General features: G+C 39.9%; 1 protein-coding gene across 1 annotated transcript in view; it reads right to left on the minus strand.

The window, feature by feature from the left end:
• The window catches only part of cdh2.S (cadherin 2 S homeolog), a 159732-nt gene extending 142205 nt beyond the window's left edge, over positions 1-17527 (minus strand). The window contains exon 1 of the mRNA XM_018223680.2: positions 16879-17527. Within this exon, the coding sequence (XP_018079169.1) occupies positions 16879-17070 (192 nt within the window). The 5' untranslated portion in view covers positions 17071-17527. The remainder of the gene's footprint in view (positions 1-16878) is intronic.
• Between the last annotated feature and the right edge of the window lie 1123 nt (positions 17528-18650).

Consider the following 18650-nt stretch of genomic DNA (forward strand, 5'->3'; position numbering starts at 1 on the left):
CGGACAAACAATACGACACAAAAAAAGGTTATGCACACCATGAAAACAGCTTAAAATCTATAAAAATTTACTTGCAAACATTTTCAACATAAAAGTACTTCAGTACATGACACTCTTCTCTCAAGAAAATGGCAGAAGGTAATTTTACCAACAAAAAAATAAAAGCACTAGTGTGCCCCGGCGTCTTGGGAGGAAAATACTTATTAAGGAATCCGAAGCAATTTGTCAGGAAACAGAGACTGGGAAAAAGAAATATGGTTGTGTTCAAGTTTGCAAGGGACCAAATGGTCCTATCTGCTCATTCTCATCAGAGGAACGTAGGTAGTGAGATATCCCAGTCACACAGCAATCATACAGGAAGCTCATACTGACAATGCTGTTTCTACACTGCTTCTAATCTCTATCTATTTAGTTTATTTTAACATTACAAACAAAGATTAGATAACTAACACAATACCCAAAACAAAAACTTCCTTTCAGCTTCCCGTGTAAAAGAGTCAGTGCTTCTTACAACTTTCTCCACATCATGTAACCCTTCATTGCGGCTGCTTTATACACCACAACCACAATCCATGTTCATTTTTCTACTTCCATGCTAGAAATGAAAGAAAAACCACTGCGACCTCGGTGAAATGCTTTTTTTTCTGTACAAAAAAAGCAGTTTGCCTCTAAGTTAGGAGCTGCAGTAGTGGCCACTATACATACGCCTGGCTAAAATTCTAAAGCTAGCTACCGTACAGGGATCCCTCATCCGGAAACCTGTTTTCCAAAGAGTTATTTGAATTACAGGACGGTTATTTCCCATAGGATAAATCAAATGTTAACCTTTCTTTCTGATCGAGCACCATGGAATGATCTTCTTTCTGCTTCTTCCTAACATTTGGCACCCTCCCCCCCAGTGATTTAGCTTCTCATTCTAATTTCTTTTTTCTATATAGTAATATAGTGGTGGCAAACAATCCTTTTGTGTTTATTTAAGATTTAAATTAATTTTTGCAGGCACAGAGGCTTATTTATTAAAGATTGTTATTCGTTTTAGAGGTGTTTCAAACCACAAGTAAAATCACAAACTCTAAAACCAGTAATATCATGGAATTTATTAAAAGATCCAAATATAAAAAGTACAAACAAAGAAAAGAACGATGAACAATGCAATAGAAAAATATGAACACCCTGAAAACCTTTTCGGAGAGTTCCTATCCTAGCTGGGGGAAAAAACAGAAAACCTCTAAAAGTCCAAATTGATTAAAAGCAGTCCAATAAGATCCACACAGGTCCCTTTGACTTCTATACAAGCTCGACAACTTTTACTTGGCAAATTTTTCCATTCGAGGTTTTCATGGTTTTTACACTTAAATCTCAAATATTTAGAAATACCGTATAGGAGAACCACAAATTTTTCAAGAATTGTGGAACATAAAAAAAGCAATTCAATTGCTAGTAAATGGGCCCCTTAAAGTTTGAATATACAAATTAAGGAAAGATTAACCCCTTGTCTCAAGCATTCTACATAATAGGTCATATACTTGGATTAAGTACATACGTATTAAGTCCATAAGTATTAAGTACTTTGTATAAGAAGTGAGAGCCTTGCCCTAAGGGCAATATTTTTCTTTATGTATACAATACTGTCATTTAGGAAATAATATAACATTATGGTGCATGGAGAAAAAAGTAAAGATTTTTTTTGTAAAAAAAGACATCAAGAGTTGCCTTGGTTAGGGCACAGCTGGAAACTGTTGCAACAAAGCCCAGATTTTCTGTCTTAAAATATTGGCATAATGTGCTATAACCATGGATTCTTCTTAAAGGGATACTGTCATGGGAAAAAAAAATCATAATGAATCAGTTAATAGTGCTGCTCCAGCAGAATTCTGCACTGAAATCCATTTCTCAAATGAGCAAACTGATTTTTTTATATTCAATTTTGAAATCTGACATGGGGCTAGACATGTTGTCAATTTCCCAGCTGCTCCAAGTCATGTGACTTGTGCTCTGATAAACTCCAATCACTCTTTACTGCTGTACTGCAAATTGGAGTGATATCACCCCCCTCCCCCCCAGCAGCCAAACAACAGAACAATGGGAAGGTAACCAGATAACAGCTCCCTAACACAAGATAACAGCTGCCTGGTAGATCTAAGAACAACACTCAATAGTAAAAACCCATGTCCCACTGAGACTCCTTCAGTTACATTGAGTAGGAAAAACAGCAGCCTGCCAGAAAGCATTTCTCTCCTTAAGTGCAGGCACAAGTCGCATGACCAGGGGCAGCTGGGAAAATAACAAAATGTCTAGCCCCATGTCAGTTTGCTCTTTTGAGAAATGGATTTCAGTGCAGAATTCTGCTGGAGTAGCACTATTAACTGATGCCTTTTGAAAAAAACATATTTTCCTATGACAGGATCCTTTTAAAGACAATTCCTGGATTTCTGCCTCAACAATTTCAATTTGGGGAAAAACAAATTACCGGAACATGGTCCTTGTTCCACAATAATTTCCTGACCCAGTGGAGTTAGTTTATAAACACTGGCGCAAATTTGAACCTGGGCAGTAACCTATGTTGACCAATCAATAGCTAATCACTGATAGATTGCTATGAGCTACAGGTGGAAATTTGGAAAACATGCATATAGTATGCATACAGCCTAAAGGTGGCCATAGACACACAGATCGGATCGTACGAATCGAGGATTCGTACGATTTTCGGATCGTGTGTGGCGTGTGCCGACATCTTTCGCCCGGCGGAGATCGGTCGTTTGGTCGATCGGTCAGGTTTGATTTTGACCCGACCGATCCCGCCGGAGCTCATGGCACATTGTAATATGATCGTTCGGCCATACGGCCGAACAATCAGATTACCCCCGATATAGCCATGCCTGTTAATGGCATATCGGGGAAAGATCCGCTCGTTTGGCAACATCGCCAAACGAGCGGATCTTTGCATCTATGGCCACCTTAACAGTACTAAAGTGAAGTAGGAATGGGGTTTGAATGCCCCTGATCTGTGTACAGCTCCAGGAGGCAATTCATATGCAGGTACTACCACATCTATGGACAGGAGCACAAATAAATGAAAAGTTCTACTTTATTATGAAGACATAAGGTACACAAGTGTTTATAAATGAACTGTAACTTATAAACCCAAGATCCCAGCACAACAATACTTAGCAATGTGCTGCCATACCTTAGGATAGATCAGTGTTACAAGTTTGGAACTATGCTGCTACAGATCATTCAATAGCCAGCTCAGAAAATAAATATTTACCACAAATCTCATTTGACTTCTTTGGACCCCCATAGCTTGGCTAATTATGTGCTATAGTTTAGATAACAAGATATGATCCTGCTACTCAGCTTTCTACATGAATAACACAATTTTAATACAAAATAAATAAAAACCATTGTATTCAAATTCAGGTCAAATAACATTTAGAACAGAAAATTCAGTAGAAAGATATGGGTTCTTATCCAAAGTTTAAAAAGGTCAAGAAGGCAAGTCAGTGGAAAAGAAAACAATTATTATCTGTTCCTAACATCCTATTAGATTAGATCAATAAAGTAATGCACCCTATTGCCTCGCTAACTGTATGGATATTTACCTTGGGAATTATGGGGCAGATTTATCAAGGGAGGAATTGAAAATTCAAATTTGAATTTTCTATTTTTTTTTTATGGTCAAAACTGTCAAATTTGACTAGGGAGTTATCCAAATTCGATTCGAGTTGTAAAAAAATTTGATTTTAGAGATTCATCATACCCTGGCCCTTTAAGAATTTGAATTTGACTATTCGCTAACTAAAACCTGCCAAAATGCTGTTTAAGTCAATGGGAGAGGTTCAGTGATCAATTTGGAGATGTTTGCAGCCTTCCTAACATTATTCCTGAGTTATTTTCAGTGAAACAACTCGAATCGAGTTTGATAGAATTCAATACGAATTAGATTTGAGTTTTTGGGTCGTTTCAATTCAACCGAGTTGAAAAAATTCGATTTTATTAATAAATGTTGATTGGTTGCATTTCAAATTTATCGAAGTGTGTGATTTGGATTAGATAACATGATGTCGATTTCAAAACGTGAGCGTTTGCCTGGATGTGTGTGTTAATTAAAGGGATGGTTCACCTTCAGGTTAACTTTTTTTTCTAGAATGGCCTATTCTAATCAACTTTTTAATTGGTCCTCATTATTTATTTTTTAAAGTTTATAAATTATTTGCCTTCTTCTCCTGACTCCTCTTTCTAGCTTTCAAAAGGGAGCCACTGCCCCCCTCTAAAAACAAATCCTCTCTAAAGTTACACATTTATTATTATTGCTACTTTTTATTACTCATCTTTCTGTTCCGACCCTCCCCTATCAATATTTAATGTTCTCATTCAAATCAATACATGGTTGCTAGGGTAATTTGGACCCTAGCAACCAGATTGCTGACACTGCAAACTGGAGAGCTGCTGAATAAAAATCGACATAACTCAAAAACTACAAATAATAAAAAATGAAAACCAATTGCAAATTGTCTCAGAATATCGCTCCCTACATCATACTAAAAGTGAACTCAAAGGTGAACCCCTTTAATACATTCTTTTACGTTAGCCAAAAGCTTACATATGCCCTGAACCTGTGCCACACCATAGCTAATTAAAGAAAATCTAAATTAGTAGGAACACGCCTGGCTTGTTACAGTCTGGCTCTCCTTCTTACTGCCAAAGTGGATTTGAGAAGCCCTAGTGGTTCTCTTCCCCACTGCGAATGCATTAAAAGAGCAGGATCATGCCGATTAAATTCCACCTGTCGGGAATTTGTGGCTCTACAACTGAAAGCAAAATGCTAAGAACAGAACAAAAGATATATTTTTGAAAGTCACAGAGCATCTGACAGACCCTCTTTACAGTACATGAATATGCAGTTAATTTACATGAAATAAATTTATTCTTGCATTTTGTGAAGAAAAGGCCAAACATGTCTAAACACTGCAAAGATGACTTTGTGTGGATCTAATAATCCCTGTAAGAAGCCATCTGCTCACTTATTACTGTTTCAGGCAACAGATCCTAAAATTGTGCTCTGGTGGCTTTTAGAGTTTCAAAATCCCTAACGGTATTATTTTTTCAGGAATTGCATCTTACCATGTTTTGTTCATCATTTTAATGTTTCACAGAACACAAAGTATTTCTAGTAGAAATAGGTGGTCACAAATTTTAGTTGCCAATTAAAGCCTTGTTCCTCTCCCTATTTTGCAATACAATTTGCAACTCACTACAATGGTAACAACTGATATTGTGAGTGCAGACAATGGTCACAAAAAAAAAAAACAAAGGCTTATGGGCATGAATAAAAGTTTCACTCATTCCTGTTACTGGCATTGTGTCAATCTCTCAGCAAACAAAAGGCAGCGCTACATCCCTAAATAATCCCTTGTTAAGACTTTTCTAATAAGAAAAGTTTGCGACAAAGTTCTTCTACTATTTCCTATTTCCTAGTTGAAAGACTTTTATTTGAATATCAGAGGATTTTAAATTAAATAAACTTTATACAAGCAGGCTTAATCTAAAGGAAGCAAAACAGCAGCACTAATGTAGAAAAAGCTCAAACACAAAGGGAAATACAAGTGACAATTACTCACACTGTCAGCAACTTGAAGCAAATTGACAACACCATAGTGAAAAGCCGACTCAACACCATAAAATGAATCCATTCATTTTTTTAAAGCAAGTGAATAAGGATTTTAAAATATGCAGCCTGATTTTTTTTTGGGCAGATAATGAAGATTAAAGTGGACCTGTCACCCAGGCACAAAAATCTGTATAATAAAAGTCCTTTTCAAATTAAACATGAAATCCAATTTCTATTTTTTATTAAAGCATTCATAGCTGTTGTAAGCTCATTTAAAAATCTCAGCTGTCAATCAAATATTGTCTGCCACTCCTCTATGCCAGTGGCATAGAGGCGGGGCAGACAATTACTTTCACTTTCCATTCAACACTTCCTAGACCTCACTGCTCTCCACACATTCCCCTGTTCTCTTTACCATTTAATTGTGTAGCCAGGACATGGGGATGAACATCAGGTCCCCCATTCTGGTGCACAAACAAGATTCTGAGATGATACAAGACTTGTCTTAATATCAGTGTCCACAAAATGTCTGCTGCCTGCTTTCTATAATTTTGAAATCCGAGACTGAAGGAAGCAAGATTCAAATAATTTATATAGTGTAATTAAAGTTCATTTTGCTTGACTAATGTGATAAAATAGGATTTTGAATAATTTTTTTGGGTGACGGGTCCCCTTTAAGTGCTTTGGTGCTGCTTTTCGTCAAGGACAGTCAGAATGATAAAGAATAAAACACTGTAAACTTCACGAAACTCTTGAATTGCCTAAAAAGCTTAACAGGAAAATTGTCAATTAATAAATTATACAAATAGATATAAGGGCAAGGCCAGACATGGCGTTTTTACATTGCGTTTTTAAAAAAGCTCTGTTGGGCGTAAATACGCATAAACTGCTCTACCACTGAAATGACTGGAAAACACACTATGGCAATTCTCACAGGGCATTTGCAACCTGAAATCCGCTTCGGGACGCCAGTATTGGCGTTTTTTTAGCAGAAAAGCCAATACGTCAAGAAACTACAAAATCAATAGACTATATGGGATCTGCAAGTTTGAAACCACACTTTCCGTTAATTTGAAGCGTATTTTAAACATGGTATATAAGTTTTTACGGCCGGGGACGTAATTACATTGTGTATTGGCGATCATTCCTGCTCCATTTTGCATGTAAATTCTATTTCTAAATAGCATTTCTATTTTTAATCAGCGGAATTATGGGGAACGAGAACAATGAGAACTGCGTGTTGGGAAAAGAAACCTACGTGCTGAAAAACGCATATTGATGGTCGCGTGTGGTATTTACGTGTGACGTATTTACGCCTGACTGAGCTTTTTTAAAAATGCCATGCCTGGCCTTGCCCTAAAGGACCAAAATATGGTTTCGTAGAGGCCTAGGAATAAAAACTTATATTAAACGATGTATTGACTTTTAGATAGATACCTATGTTCTGTTTTTCTTTATGACTTTTATTTGCCTGGACAATCAAGCAGTTAACAAACAGGGGCTTCATCATCCCATACACTATAATTACACTGTTAAGTATCATGAATTATACTCATTAAAGCGATACTGACATTTTCCTATAAAAATCATAGGAATGTGTCAGTATAAAGTAAATGCTGCACTCATAATTGTTCCCCGAAAAGCCCCCCAGCCCCGCGAACCTGTGTGCTGCCGACCCGCTGACATTACTAACAGATCTTCAGTGTTGCTTCAGTGGGGCAGGGCTAGGGGCGGAGCAATCCTTCCATAGGGTGAATTCCTGTTTTCATCCATAATCAGCCTATAGAAGGATCCAGCCACCCCCAGCCCAGTGTCACTGAAATCGCTCAGAGGGTCTTTTACCAGTGTCGGAGGGTCTGGTGAATGCAGGTTTGTGGGGATCAATTATGGGTGCAGCATTTACTTGATACTAACACGTTCCTATGATTTTTATAGGAACGTGTCAGTATCGCTTTAATAATGATCAACACTGTAAATTGTTTTAGAAGAGTTTTAAACTCTTCCTCCCTGAAAATCTGTGTAATGAGTCTTCAGTTTTATATCAATAATAAAACAAAAATTTCATTATTGCATTTTATTTTTTTTTAGAATTTAACAAAACAAAATTGGGAAAATTTGTTTTTTTATTTTGAAACCTTCTAGAATATGACTAATTTATATACGACTCAGCAAATCAGGACAACGTAATCACTATTATCATAACCCCATTAGTTCTCAAATATCAGTAGCTGAGTGCTAAGAATGAAGAATTGCAGTGATGTTAGTGAAGCATGACTGTATATCTGTCACATAACAATGTGCAAAAAAAAGTCCACCTATTACAGATGGTGCTGGGAATTTTATTGCCAAAGCAATAACAAAACACTCAAAATTGCTCCCCACTGATAAGAACACCAATGACCTGGAATCCATATTTGCTCATTATAACTTGGAAATGCAGTAACAAGTCTGAGTAAAAATTGATGCAAGGTGATTGCTGTTTAAATCTATATGGAGAATTTACTGCCGTTTGTTACCGCCCAAAGACATATTAATCTCTGAGCAACAAAACACCTTGAATTGCTATATGTGCTATTTCCCTTACAGAAGGAAGCAACTGTTCATGTTCCACCATCATTATCATCATCAAGTTAATGAATTTTGCCCATTGTTAAGTCTAATTTGATTAGTTCCTGGGTGTGGTTTTGTCTGTGTATTCTCTGGTTTTGATACCTGTCTGCATGACTATTTTTTGAACTCTACCAATCCCGACCTTTGCCTGCCTCACTATTCTTGAACTCTGTCTTTACTGACCCCGGCCTGCCTGACCACGCAATATTGTCTACTCCTTGAGAAGCTGGTGTTTGCCTTCCGTCTTAACCTTGGTAACGAATGTGCTCCTTTGCTTGTTCAGAACGCTTGCTTTGCTCCTCTCAAGTTAAGACCTGGCAGCATCTGAGTAGCTGACGGCTCCTCCCGAAGCAAATGCAGTCGTGACCGGGAGCTTAGCACTTGTTCTGAATTTAGGGAGCCGTACGTGTCAAAACCTTTATGAAGGATTCAGCCGAATGCTGAACTAAATTTGCATATGCATATTAGGGTAAAGAAGAGGGGAGGAGATGTTACAATTTCTTTAAAGCGACTGACTCATTCCTAGAAAAATCATAGGAACGTGTCAGTATCAAGTAAATGCTGCACCCTTAATCATTCCCCTAAAGACCCCCCCCCCCACACAGCTCCCGCAAACCTGCATTCACCCGACCCTCCTCCTTCTGAGCCGTTTCAGGGACTCTGGGCTGGAGGCGGCACGATCCTTCCATAGGCTGATTACGAATGAAAACAGGAATTCAGCCTATGGAAGGATCGCTCCAGCCCTCAGTCACTGAAGCAAACCAGAAGATCTGTTAGTAGTGTCAGCGGGTCGGCAGCACACAGGTTCGCAGGGCTGGGGCAGCTTTGCAGGGAACGATTACAGGTGCAGCATTTACTTTATACTGACACGTTCCTATGATTTTTGTTAGGAACGTGTCAGTTTCACTTTAATCATTTGACCTAAAGTCAGCACTTTTAAGGGTTTGGATGTGGATGTGGCTGAATTCAGAATTCATTGCATCGCTATTTAAAACAGGGGTTAAAGAATAAAAATAGAATCGAATGGGCACTGTTATATTTGCCAGTTTATAACTAATAGGAAGCATGCATATGAACACCTACAAGTCAACATACAGATTCATTTAAATACAGAAATAAAAATTGTTCCCCTGTGGCATAACTCTGCAGGAAAAGGCCACATGAAATGAAGGTATAATATTATTATTATCCTTACTGTAGTCCTTTAAAATACATTTTTAGGATATGACAATGGTATTATCAGTTTGCAAATGGCCTTTATGTTTTAATTAGTGGATTTTAGTTTTTAAGCAATTTAACCTTTTTTCCTGCAGTTCTCCACGTTTAGCATTTAAACTGTTATCTGGCTGCTAGACCACTGACAGCCAAGTATTGCTCAGCGTGGCATTATGAAAATTGGGTATGGAAGGGCCTGAATATCAAATAAGTAAGTATAAATAGTGTTAAATATTGTGGCTTTACTCAATTACTTTAACACATAATAATTATTTCCCAGCTCTACAGGATCAGTAGATCATCAATATGCAAAAGATTACTCCAGTGAAAATTCTACCTGAGCAAAACTGTCTTGATGTCTTTTGCTCCTGCAACTGGAGTTGGCAGCTTCAAACTCAGTTTTTCTATCACAGACCCAACTGAACAGCAGTATGTCCTCTGTTCCGCTGTTTGATTTCAGTGTAACATCTTGAAGCCAAAATTGAACAATAATCTCCATATGTAAGGTAACAGCAAGATGACTGACATAGTCCTTGAAAGCAGCATTCTGATTGGTGAATTCTCTTGCATCTCAAATTTGATTAGGGTAAGAAAAAAATACAGCAAATGTTGTAATAATTAAATGAACAGCATCCATTCTTCACACCACTTTGCTGCAGTTTGTTCATCAGCTGCATGAACACTGATGATAAATCATGCTCTACTTTTTTGATAACTACAGATCTACAAATTACTAAATTGTAGACAGAGTCATGTTTTTAGCCTTTGTATGTAGAACAGCACCAGACTGTGAAACTTTAGTGTTTAAAAAGCCTTTATTTCAGCTTTGGGCATCACCGCAATGTTTCAGGCCATGCGGCCTTTTGTCAAGTTTAACCGCATGGCCTGAAATGTTGCGGTGATGCCCAAAGCTGAAATAAAGGCTTTTTAAACACTAAAGTTTCACAGTCTGGTGCTGTTCTACATACAAAGGCTGTTGTGATATCAGTGGAAAGTGGCCACTGAGGAACGTGCACCTAGCCTCTACAGGAGAGATAATCGTTGTGCTGACTACTTTTCCAAGAGAGTCATGTTTTTATACACACAGGACAAATACCCTAAATTATTCTCGCTGGTTTAGATTTTAAAGGCGAGGTTGACCTTAAAGGGATCTTGTCATCGGAAAACATGTTTTTTTTCAAAACAAACCAGTTAATAGTGTTACTCCAGCAGACTTCTGCACTGAAATCCATTTCTCAAAAGCGCAAACATATTTTTTTATATTCAATTTTGAAATCTGACATGGGGCTAGACATTTTGTCAATTTCCCACCTGCCCCTGGTCATGTGACTTGTGCCTGCACTATAGGAGAGAAATGCTTTCTGGCAGGTTGCTGTTTTTCCTTCTCAATGTAACTGAAGGAGTCTCAGTGGGACATGGGTTTTTACTATTGAGTGTTGTTCTTAGATCTACCAGGCAGCAGTTATCTTGTGTTAGGGAGCTCTTATCTGGTTACCTTCCCATTGTTCTTTGGTTTGGCTGCTGGGGGGGAGGGGTGATATCACTCCAACTTGCAGTACAGCAGTAAAGAGTGATTGAAGTTTATCAGAGCACAAGTCACATGACTTGGGGCAGCTGGGAAATTGACAACATGTCTAGCCCCATGTCAGATTTCAAAACTGAATATAAAAAAATCAGTTTGCTCTTTTGAGAAATGGATTTCAGTGCAGAATTCTGCTGGAGCACCACTATTAACTGATTCATTTTGGAAATTTTTTTTTTCCCATGACAGTATCCCTTTAAGTAAAACTCTTTCCTATAGTAGCTAGAAAGGAGACATGTATATGGTGCAGGTTTTAGGGGTTCCATTAAATGATCTATATAATTTTTTAATAAATAACATAAAGGTTTTTTCAACCAGTGCTTATCTATATCGATGATACATTTGCCTTAAATCTTATTTTATGGTTCTCTCATTTATATATGCAAACAATACATATGGCAGAGGTTGTGGATATTTAGGTACTAGTGTTTCTCCATCTGTTACTACACAATGAAAAAATGTTCTGGAGGGTTATTTTTGCATGACTATTACTGGCATAGCATACTTGCTGTAGAAAGATGTTAGAATCATTATTCTAGAAATGCTAATTGTGCAAATTGTACAAAGTGTCCAGAGATGACATTTTGGGTATAATAGAACATAACATATAATATAAGGCTGATGGACACAAGGAAGCCTGCTGAAAATCACATAAAAAATGTTGGCTCCTAATTATAATGGGAAATGCCCGAGGGCACTAGTAAAACACCTCTTTGATCCACAAAATGCTTTAGGTCTGGGGCTGGGGGGTTACCCATTTCAGGTAGCAGGGTGGATGAAAAGTGCCCTGCTAGATAAATAAAGCAAACTTATAAAAGTTTTTTTTTTTAAATGAAGAAATGATGGTCACTCTAGAAATGGTTAGAGTGTCTAAATAGATTTAAGAGAATGAATAATCATGGCCATATGAGATACCAGTCGCGCTATCTGGTGATAAATTTCATTACATGTTTAACACAAACACAATAGAAAATGGATTTTAATATAGCCACAGGAACAAGCAAATTAGTTACTGGAATTAACAGTTCACAATAAAGCTAAATAATGAAACTGTGTCCTTCTTCCATGCCACCTACAGTATACTTAGAAATTTTCTATAATAAAAAAAGGAGCAATGCCAACTTATATGTGATTTGCTTGATGTTCAAAGGATTTGCCAAGAGTTCAAAGAAGAAACCATCTACTGTATGCCTAAAATGTTTTCAAATTCTTTGTCGTCTGATTAAGTGATCCCCTTCCCTAGACAAGCATTTTGTGCTTGTTTAAATACAAAGCACTGCTGCTGGAATCCTCCTGCTCCTACCTAGTAGAAACCCACTCCTGTTAAAACCTTTATCATGGTACCTGTTAGGCAAAGAAGCTTCAAAATCGCTTCAATGTTTCACTCTTCTGCACATCACTAGATCTTTTTTAAGGGTCTCCTAGACATGTCACATTCCAAAAAATTTAAAGCAGTCACCCTAATTCTCCCCCCCCCACCGGACTAGAAATCTGTGAGTTGGGCTGGTGGGGGGCTGCTTGGGCCTCTGTGTACTTGGAATGCCAGTGTCTATTGTGAATCCCAGTCCAGACCTGCTTACCACCAGACCCGGACTGGCAATATTTGGGTTCTGGCAAATGACAAGGGGGCTGCTGTAAGATGCCATACAAAGTCACTATTAAGTGTGCTGGTGGGGGCTATTTGGGCCTGTATACTAGGAATGCCAGGGTCTATTTTGAATCCCAGTCCAGCCCTGCTTACCACCCACTGCTGAAATGTTGAAAAGCATATTAAGAAGCACATAAAATCCTCCGAAACACAAAGAGAGTGTTGGAGTGGGCATGGCCATGATGCAACTGGTACTTAGGAGATCTGAGGTGATGTCCCTGGTCTCCACATGGTCTTATGGCTATTCCAAATAGAGCATATTCTTCTCACCACTGGTGACAGGCAGGTTTGGGTCTCTTAATCTGAGCATTTGAGCAAACAGCACGTGTTGTTTTGGCACTTTTCCTCGTGGGGATCAATTTTACACCTTTCTCTCTATCTGCTCCTTTCCCCATCCCTATCTTCCTCTGTAATGTACCCAAACCTTGTGAATGGCTGCATGGGTCACCCTCTTATTTGTGCCTGTAAGTTACCCTGTAACTACATACACTGTATGTTTAAATTTCAGTGTTTTGCCTGTCTGTAATATAAATATATTCTAGGAAATGTAAAAAAAAGTGCATCCTTTTAGTAAAAATATCTTTTTGCATGATCTTTATCCTTTCCCTTAAAAAAAAAAAGAATTTGTTAGCATCAAACAGCTGTAAAAACATTATAATTAACTTGCATATGTAAACAGATGCATTTGGTAGTAAACATGTGTACCAGACAAATACCAGCACCATATGGTCAACTAGTCATTTTCAACCCAACAGCACAACACAATTTTACTACTGTATTTGCTTTGTTTGTTGGTAGGGCTAATTAATCTCAACAAATGAATATGCTTTACTGTTTTTACTGTTTTTTCATTGGATACAGCTGGTGACAATTAAGAACATGTTTTCACCTGCTGCATTGTTTTGTAAGAAGGCCCAGACCAAATGTATACAAAGGGGGGATTAAACCCCAAAATGCCTGTAAATCTATAATCTAAACAAATCTGCTAGACATTTTAATAAACGCAGCCCAGTAATTTATAAGAAAAGTTTCTGATGTCTTATGTGATCTGGTAACTTTAAAATGAATCTGAGAACAAAATTGCATTATTGGTGAGTAAACATTTGACACCTTCAGGCAATAAACACTTTAAGTCACATGATATTAAAGGCTAAATATTAAGGTTGAATTGCCTCCAAATCCTTCCAAAAGAAAAAAAAAAGCTTAGATTTGGTCCCAGCTAGAATCCTGGACTTGGTCATTATTATTATTACATGGGTACATACTTTATATTCAATAAAAAATAAGTGAATGGTTTATGTATTTAAAACCTTGAATTCAATGAAGTTTCTATACAGTTTAAATCATCTTTAAATCATAAAAGATTATGATTACGAGCATGGCCAGAGGCTCCAAGATGAAATGGGACTATTTCAGCAGTGCAAAACAGTTCATTTTGCCAATAACACTTGCTCATACTGAGTCGTCAGCTTAATTTCCTTATTCTACGGTTAACGTCGGTTTCATATAACTTCCAACTTCTTTGTCTAAGAATTAGCAAGTGCCCTGTACTGTAGATTGTGACATTCCATTGTGCTGCATGACACATACCAGGGAGATTATTAAAACAGAAAAGGGAAATTAAATTCCACAGCTGGAACATTACTGATGCCTCTGATACCGATAAAACAAAGCCCATTTCCTGCTCAAATGTTCAACTTACTCAGAATAAAGCTTATCTGAAATCTTCCAACCAAATGTCACCTTCTCACATGAAATCCATATGAATGAAATGTCACAGACCTATGCTATATAGTATATTTCATTCTAGGGAACATCATCCACTGCCTGTACTAAATTTTATAGCAGAAATGCTGAATGCAATTACAATCCAATATGAGTACATAAACACTGAACAAAGCACTTACTGTGCCCCAAAATAATTCTCCAAGTCAAAAACATACATCATATAAGTATTACTGATTATCAAGATAGAAAGCTATTTCCCAAAATACTGAAGCACACTCTATCTGTAAGGTTAGCAAGGCCTTAAACCTGTGCCCAGCAATAATCTGTATGTCTTATCACTTTCTATATAACCAGAAACAGAAAATGCAGTTTAATTAATAAAACTTTTTAAGGGTGATTTTTTTATATTGAATTATGAACTATAACAATTCTAAAAGTCAGTGGAATAATAATGCGTTCAGAAAGGAACATACTGCATCTGGTGGCAGTCGAAGGAGAGGATTTTGCCTAGTTCAGTGCTGCAGTCAGGAGTAAAAGAGTTCATTCATTCCTCATTTGGGAAATATCTGGGGTTAGTGGGTTAGTTGTTGCGACTTTCTGTTGAGAAATGTGTGTGAAGTGTTCTAATTTATTGAATAATTCAGACGGCAAAGATGTGTCTGATTGGGGTTGCGGTCACGTTTTTTTTTTTGAGAAACATGGATGAGATTGGTGACTTCTTAAGCATTTCACAGAGGAGACACACCATGTCGAAGGCATATAAAAGCAGGAAGACAGTCAGCACATTAGGGCTTACAGACTGCAAAACCTGGAGGCAGACTAAGTAATCCCTACGGCTATGCTGGCTCCAATTTAAACACCATGGACAGTAACTGCAGATGATGCAGAAACTCCACTGAACAGGAGCACGGGGCAAGAGCTGCAGACTTGAAAGAAAAAGACAAAAGAGAAAACAAGAATAGGAGAAAGGGAAGGGGCGCACACAAACACGGGATGGATGGAAAGGCAATTACTAATAGAGTTAAAGGAAAAATAGTTGTAATAAATTAGCAAAACACTAAACCAGATGATGCAGGGAATGAATGTTCCGAGTAGCAGCACCACTCCCGTCACCTTCTTGTTACCATGAAAAAACAGCTACAAAGAGATCCTTTAATGCCAAATCTGCTCAGCCACACAAAGTAGTCAGGAAGACCACCGCCCCTACAAATCTGAGAGACACTCTGTCTATCAGGCAATGCCTGGGAGCATAAAAACACAGGTAAAACGCACCCAATATAAAGGCTAGGAAAGTAATAGGAAGCAAAGAGAGGCAGAGAAATAAATGGAAAAGCTTCCAGACTAGCTGATAGAGTAGAGACTGGAGAGGAGAGAGGGTCAGGGAGCAGTAAGAGAGGGATTGAGGATCTCCCTAGTAAATAGTATTATGCAACAAAGATCTGCACCATCTGTGCTACTGTTGCCAGGAGCCTTCATTTTAGCTTTTACACACTGTCACACACAGCAGCAGTATTTGGGTTATTGCATGCAATCACAGCCCTCCCCCCTCTACACAAACACTAAGTCCCAGGCACTTTGTTTATAGGGTCTTCCCAGCCCTGTAGCCCCTGGTACTGACGGGCAGCCTTCAGCATAACACCGCGGCCAGCCCAAGCCCAGGGAATAGCTATGAGACACTGCCGGCCTTTTGTTACCCCTCAGCATGGAGCAGTCCACGATATCCGTGTAAAGGGCACATTAAAAGGCAATATTAGCATCTCAATCCAGACAGACATCACAAAGGGGACAAGTTGACAGAAATTGATTGAGGTCTCTGTGGGGAGGAGGAACAGTGGCCCCTTGTTCGTTATTGTGTCTCCTGCCCCCCGGAATACTCCCCAAACCCCCCTACTACTACTACTAATAGGAATGGCTGCCTCGAGTCCCGAGTGGGGCTCATTTATCAACACTGGGCAAATGTGTCCATGGGCAGTAAAACATGGCAACCAATCAAAATTGCTGCATTGGTTGGGGTTCACTTATCAACACTGGGCAAATTTGCCCATGGGCAGTTACCCATGGCAACGAATCAAACATTGTTCTACTTGCAGCTGGCATCAAAAAGCTAATCACTGATTGGTTGCTATAGGTAACTGCCCATGGGCAAATTAGCCCAGTGTTGATAAATGAGCCCCACTGTCTCCAGTCCAGGCGGAGAGCGGAACAAGCACTGGCAGAGACCTCAGGCGAACCCGCTCTGCAGCGTGGCCGGTACCAATCGGCCGAGTCCAGGGGGTGGGAGGGTGTCGGGCCGGGTCAGTGGCAGGTGTCTGGGAGGCGCTACACAGGCAGCAAGTGTACCACTTAGCGGCCGCTGTTGGGCCTACGGGGCGGTTTTAGGGGAGTAAGGAATGAACGTTCAGTTACACACTCAGCTCCTTTACACATTGGACTACATCACCCACCCGCCGCTGTGTGTAGCCTGCGCCAAGCCCCGGGCATTACCTGCTGCAGCATCAGGGCCGCTAGGATGCCGAGTAGAGTCGGTAGCAGGAAGGGCTGTTTCCGGCACATGGTGATGCTGTGGGGTCGGCGGAGGCTTGGACTGGAGATGAACAATGACGAGCAGCAGCAGCACATACAGTCGTGCCTTACACACTCAGCAGCAGCAGTGGCAGGTGCCGGGGAGCGGGGCATGGGCACGTACGGAGCAAACACAAGGCAGGGCTGATTTCCAGAGGAATCCTGTGCTCCCAGCCCTCGGGAGGAGTCGCTCGATGCCGCTGATGGCTATCAAGGTTGGCACCGATACGATTTCCTCTTCCTTTTGTTTCCCAACTTATATTCCAAGGATGAGGGATAGCGGGAGGCAGCGGCTCAATGGCAGAACAGCCCGAGTAGAAGAAGACAATCCAGTGTGGCTGCGGCAGATGCTGCAGGTAAAGCCGAAGAGATTGAATGGAGAGTCCTCAGTCGCATTCAGCCGCTGGTCCAGCTCCGTCTCACAACACTTTCCCACTAACATCACACTGACTGCTTCCCACCGTCTCCCCCGCTCACTCCTCCTCCCTCCTCGGGTGCCTCACACACTGATAACAATACAAGGCGCTGGCTGGATGAATCCCTCTCACTTGCAGCGCCCCGCCCACTCTCCCCTCCTGTCCCCATCTCCACACGCACAGTTTGCTGAGGTGCCCATCACTCTCCCTATTTCTCTCACACACACGGGTGCAGCTACACTGACGCCGCATCATTGAGTTTTTATGGGGTTTCCTTGATTGGTTTGTGCACAAACACACGTACAGTGCCACACATTAGTCATTCCCCAATAATGCTCATTATAAAATAACAATTTCAGAGGTTAAAGCTCATTGACTGGGGCCCAGACCTAAGTGAGTGAACTTTAGCCTATTGGGGATTCAATGGAAATTCTAGGAGCTAAATTGGGTTGCTAACCCAGGAACCATTCAGCTTTGCATACAAATGAGGAGAAGTTCTCCAGACATTACAATACATTTTTTCACAAGGATTCAGATTTAATAACTACATTAGGTGCTACTTTGTACTAGCGCGGTTCCCAAGAGCAACCAATCAGAAATGTGCTTTGATCAGCCTTAGAAAATACATAACTGATCTGATTGGTTGCTGTGGGCAACTGCACTGGTATAGTCTGGAGCTGCTGTGTTAAAGGAGAAGGAAACACCCTGGGCGCAAAACCCTTCCCCCCCTGTGTTGCCCCCCCTCCCTCCTCCCCCCTTGCCTACCTGTCCCCCTGGGCAAATGCCCCTAACTTGTTAGTCACCCCTCTGCGCAGGTCCTGTCCACGGAGTTCACAGTCGCCATCTTCTCCCACGCGCATCTTCTTCCTGCTCTGTCTTCTGGCGCATGCGCAGTAGGAACAGTTACAGTACGGATCTACTGCGCATGCACCGAATGTCACGAAGTTTTCCAATTTTACTTTGTGACATTCGGGGCATGCGCAGTAGATCTGTACCGGTAACTGTTCCTACTGCGCATGCGCCAGAAGAGGGGTTTCCCTGGGGGTTTCCTTCTCCTTTAAAGGAGTGGTTCACCTTTTAAGGGATTCTGTCATGATTTTGATAATGTGATTTTTATTTCCAAATTACACTGGTTATACTGCAAATAATTCACTCTACAATATAAAATTTAATTCCTGAACCAACAAGTAGGGATGTAGCGAACGTCGGAAAAAAAGTTCGCGAACATATTCGCGAACTTGCGCAAAAATGCGAGCGGTTCGCGAACGGTTCGCGAAC

The sequence above is a fragment of the Xenopus laevis genome, chromosome 6S (assembly GCF_017654675.1).
Source record: "Xenopus laevis strain J_2021 chromosome 6S, Xenopus_laevis_v10.1, whole genome shotgun sequence".
Taxonomy (NCBI): domain Eukaryota; kingdom Metazoa; phylum Chordata; class Amphibia; order Anura; family Pipidae; genus Xenopus; species Xenopus laevis.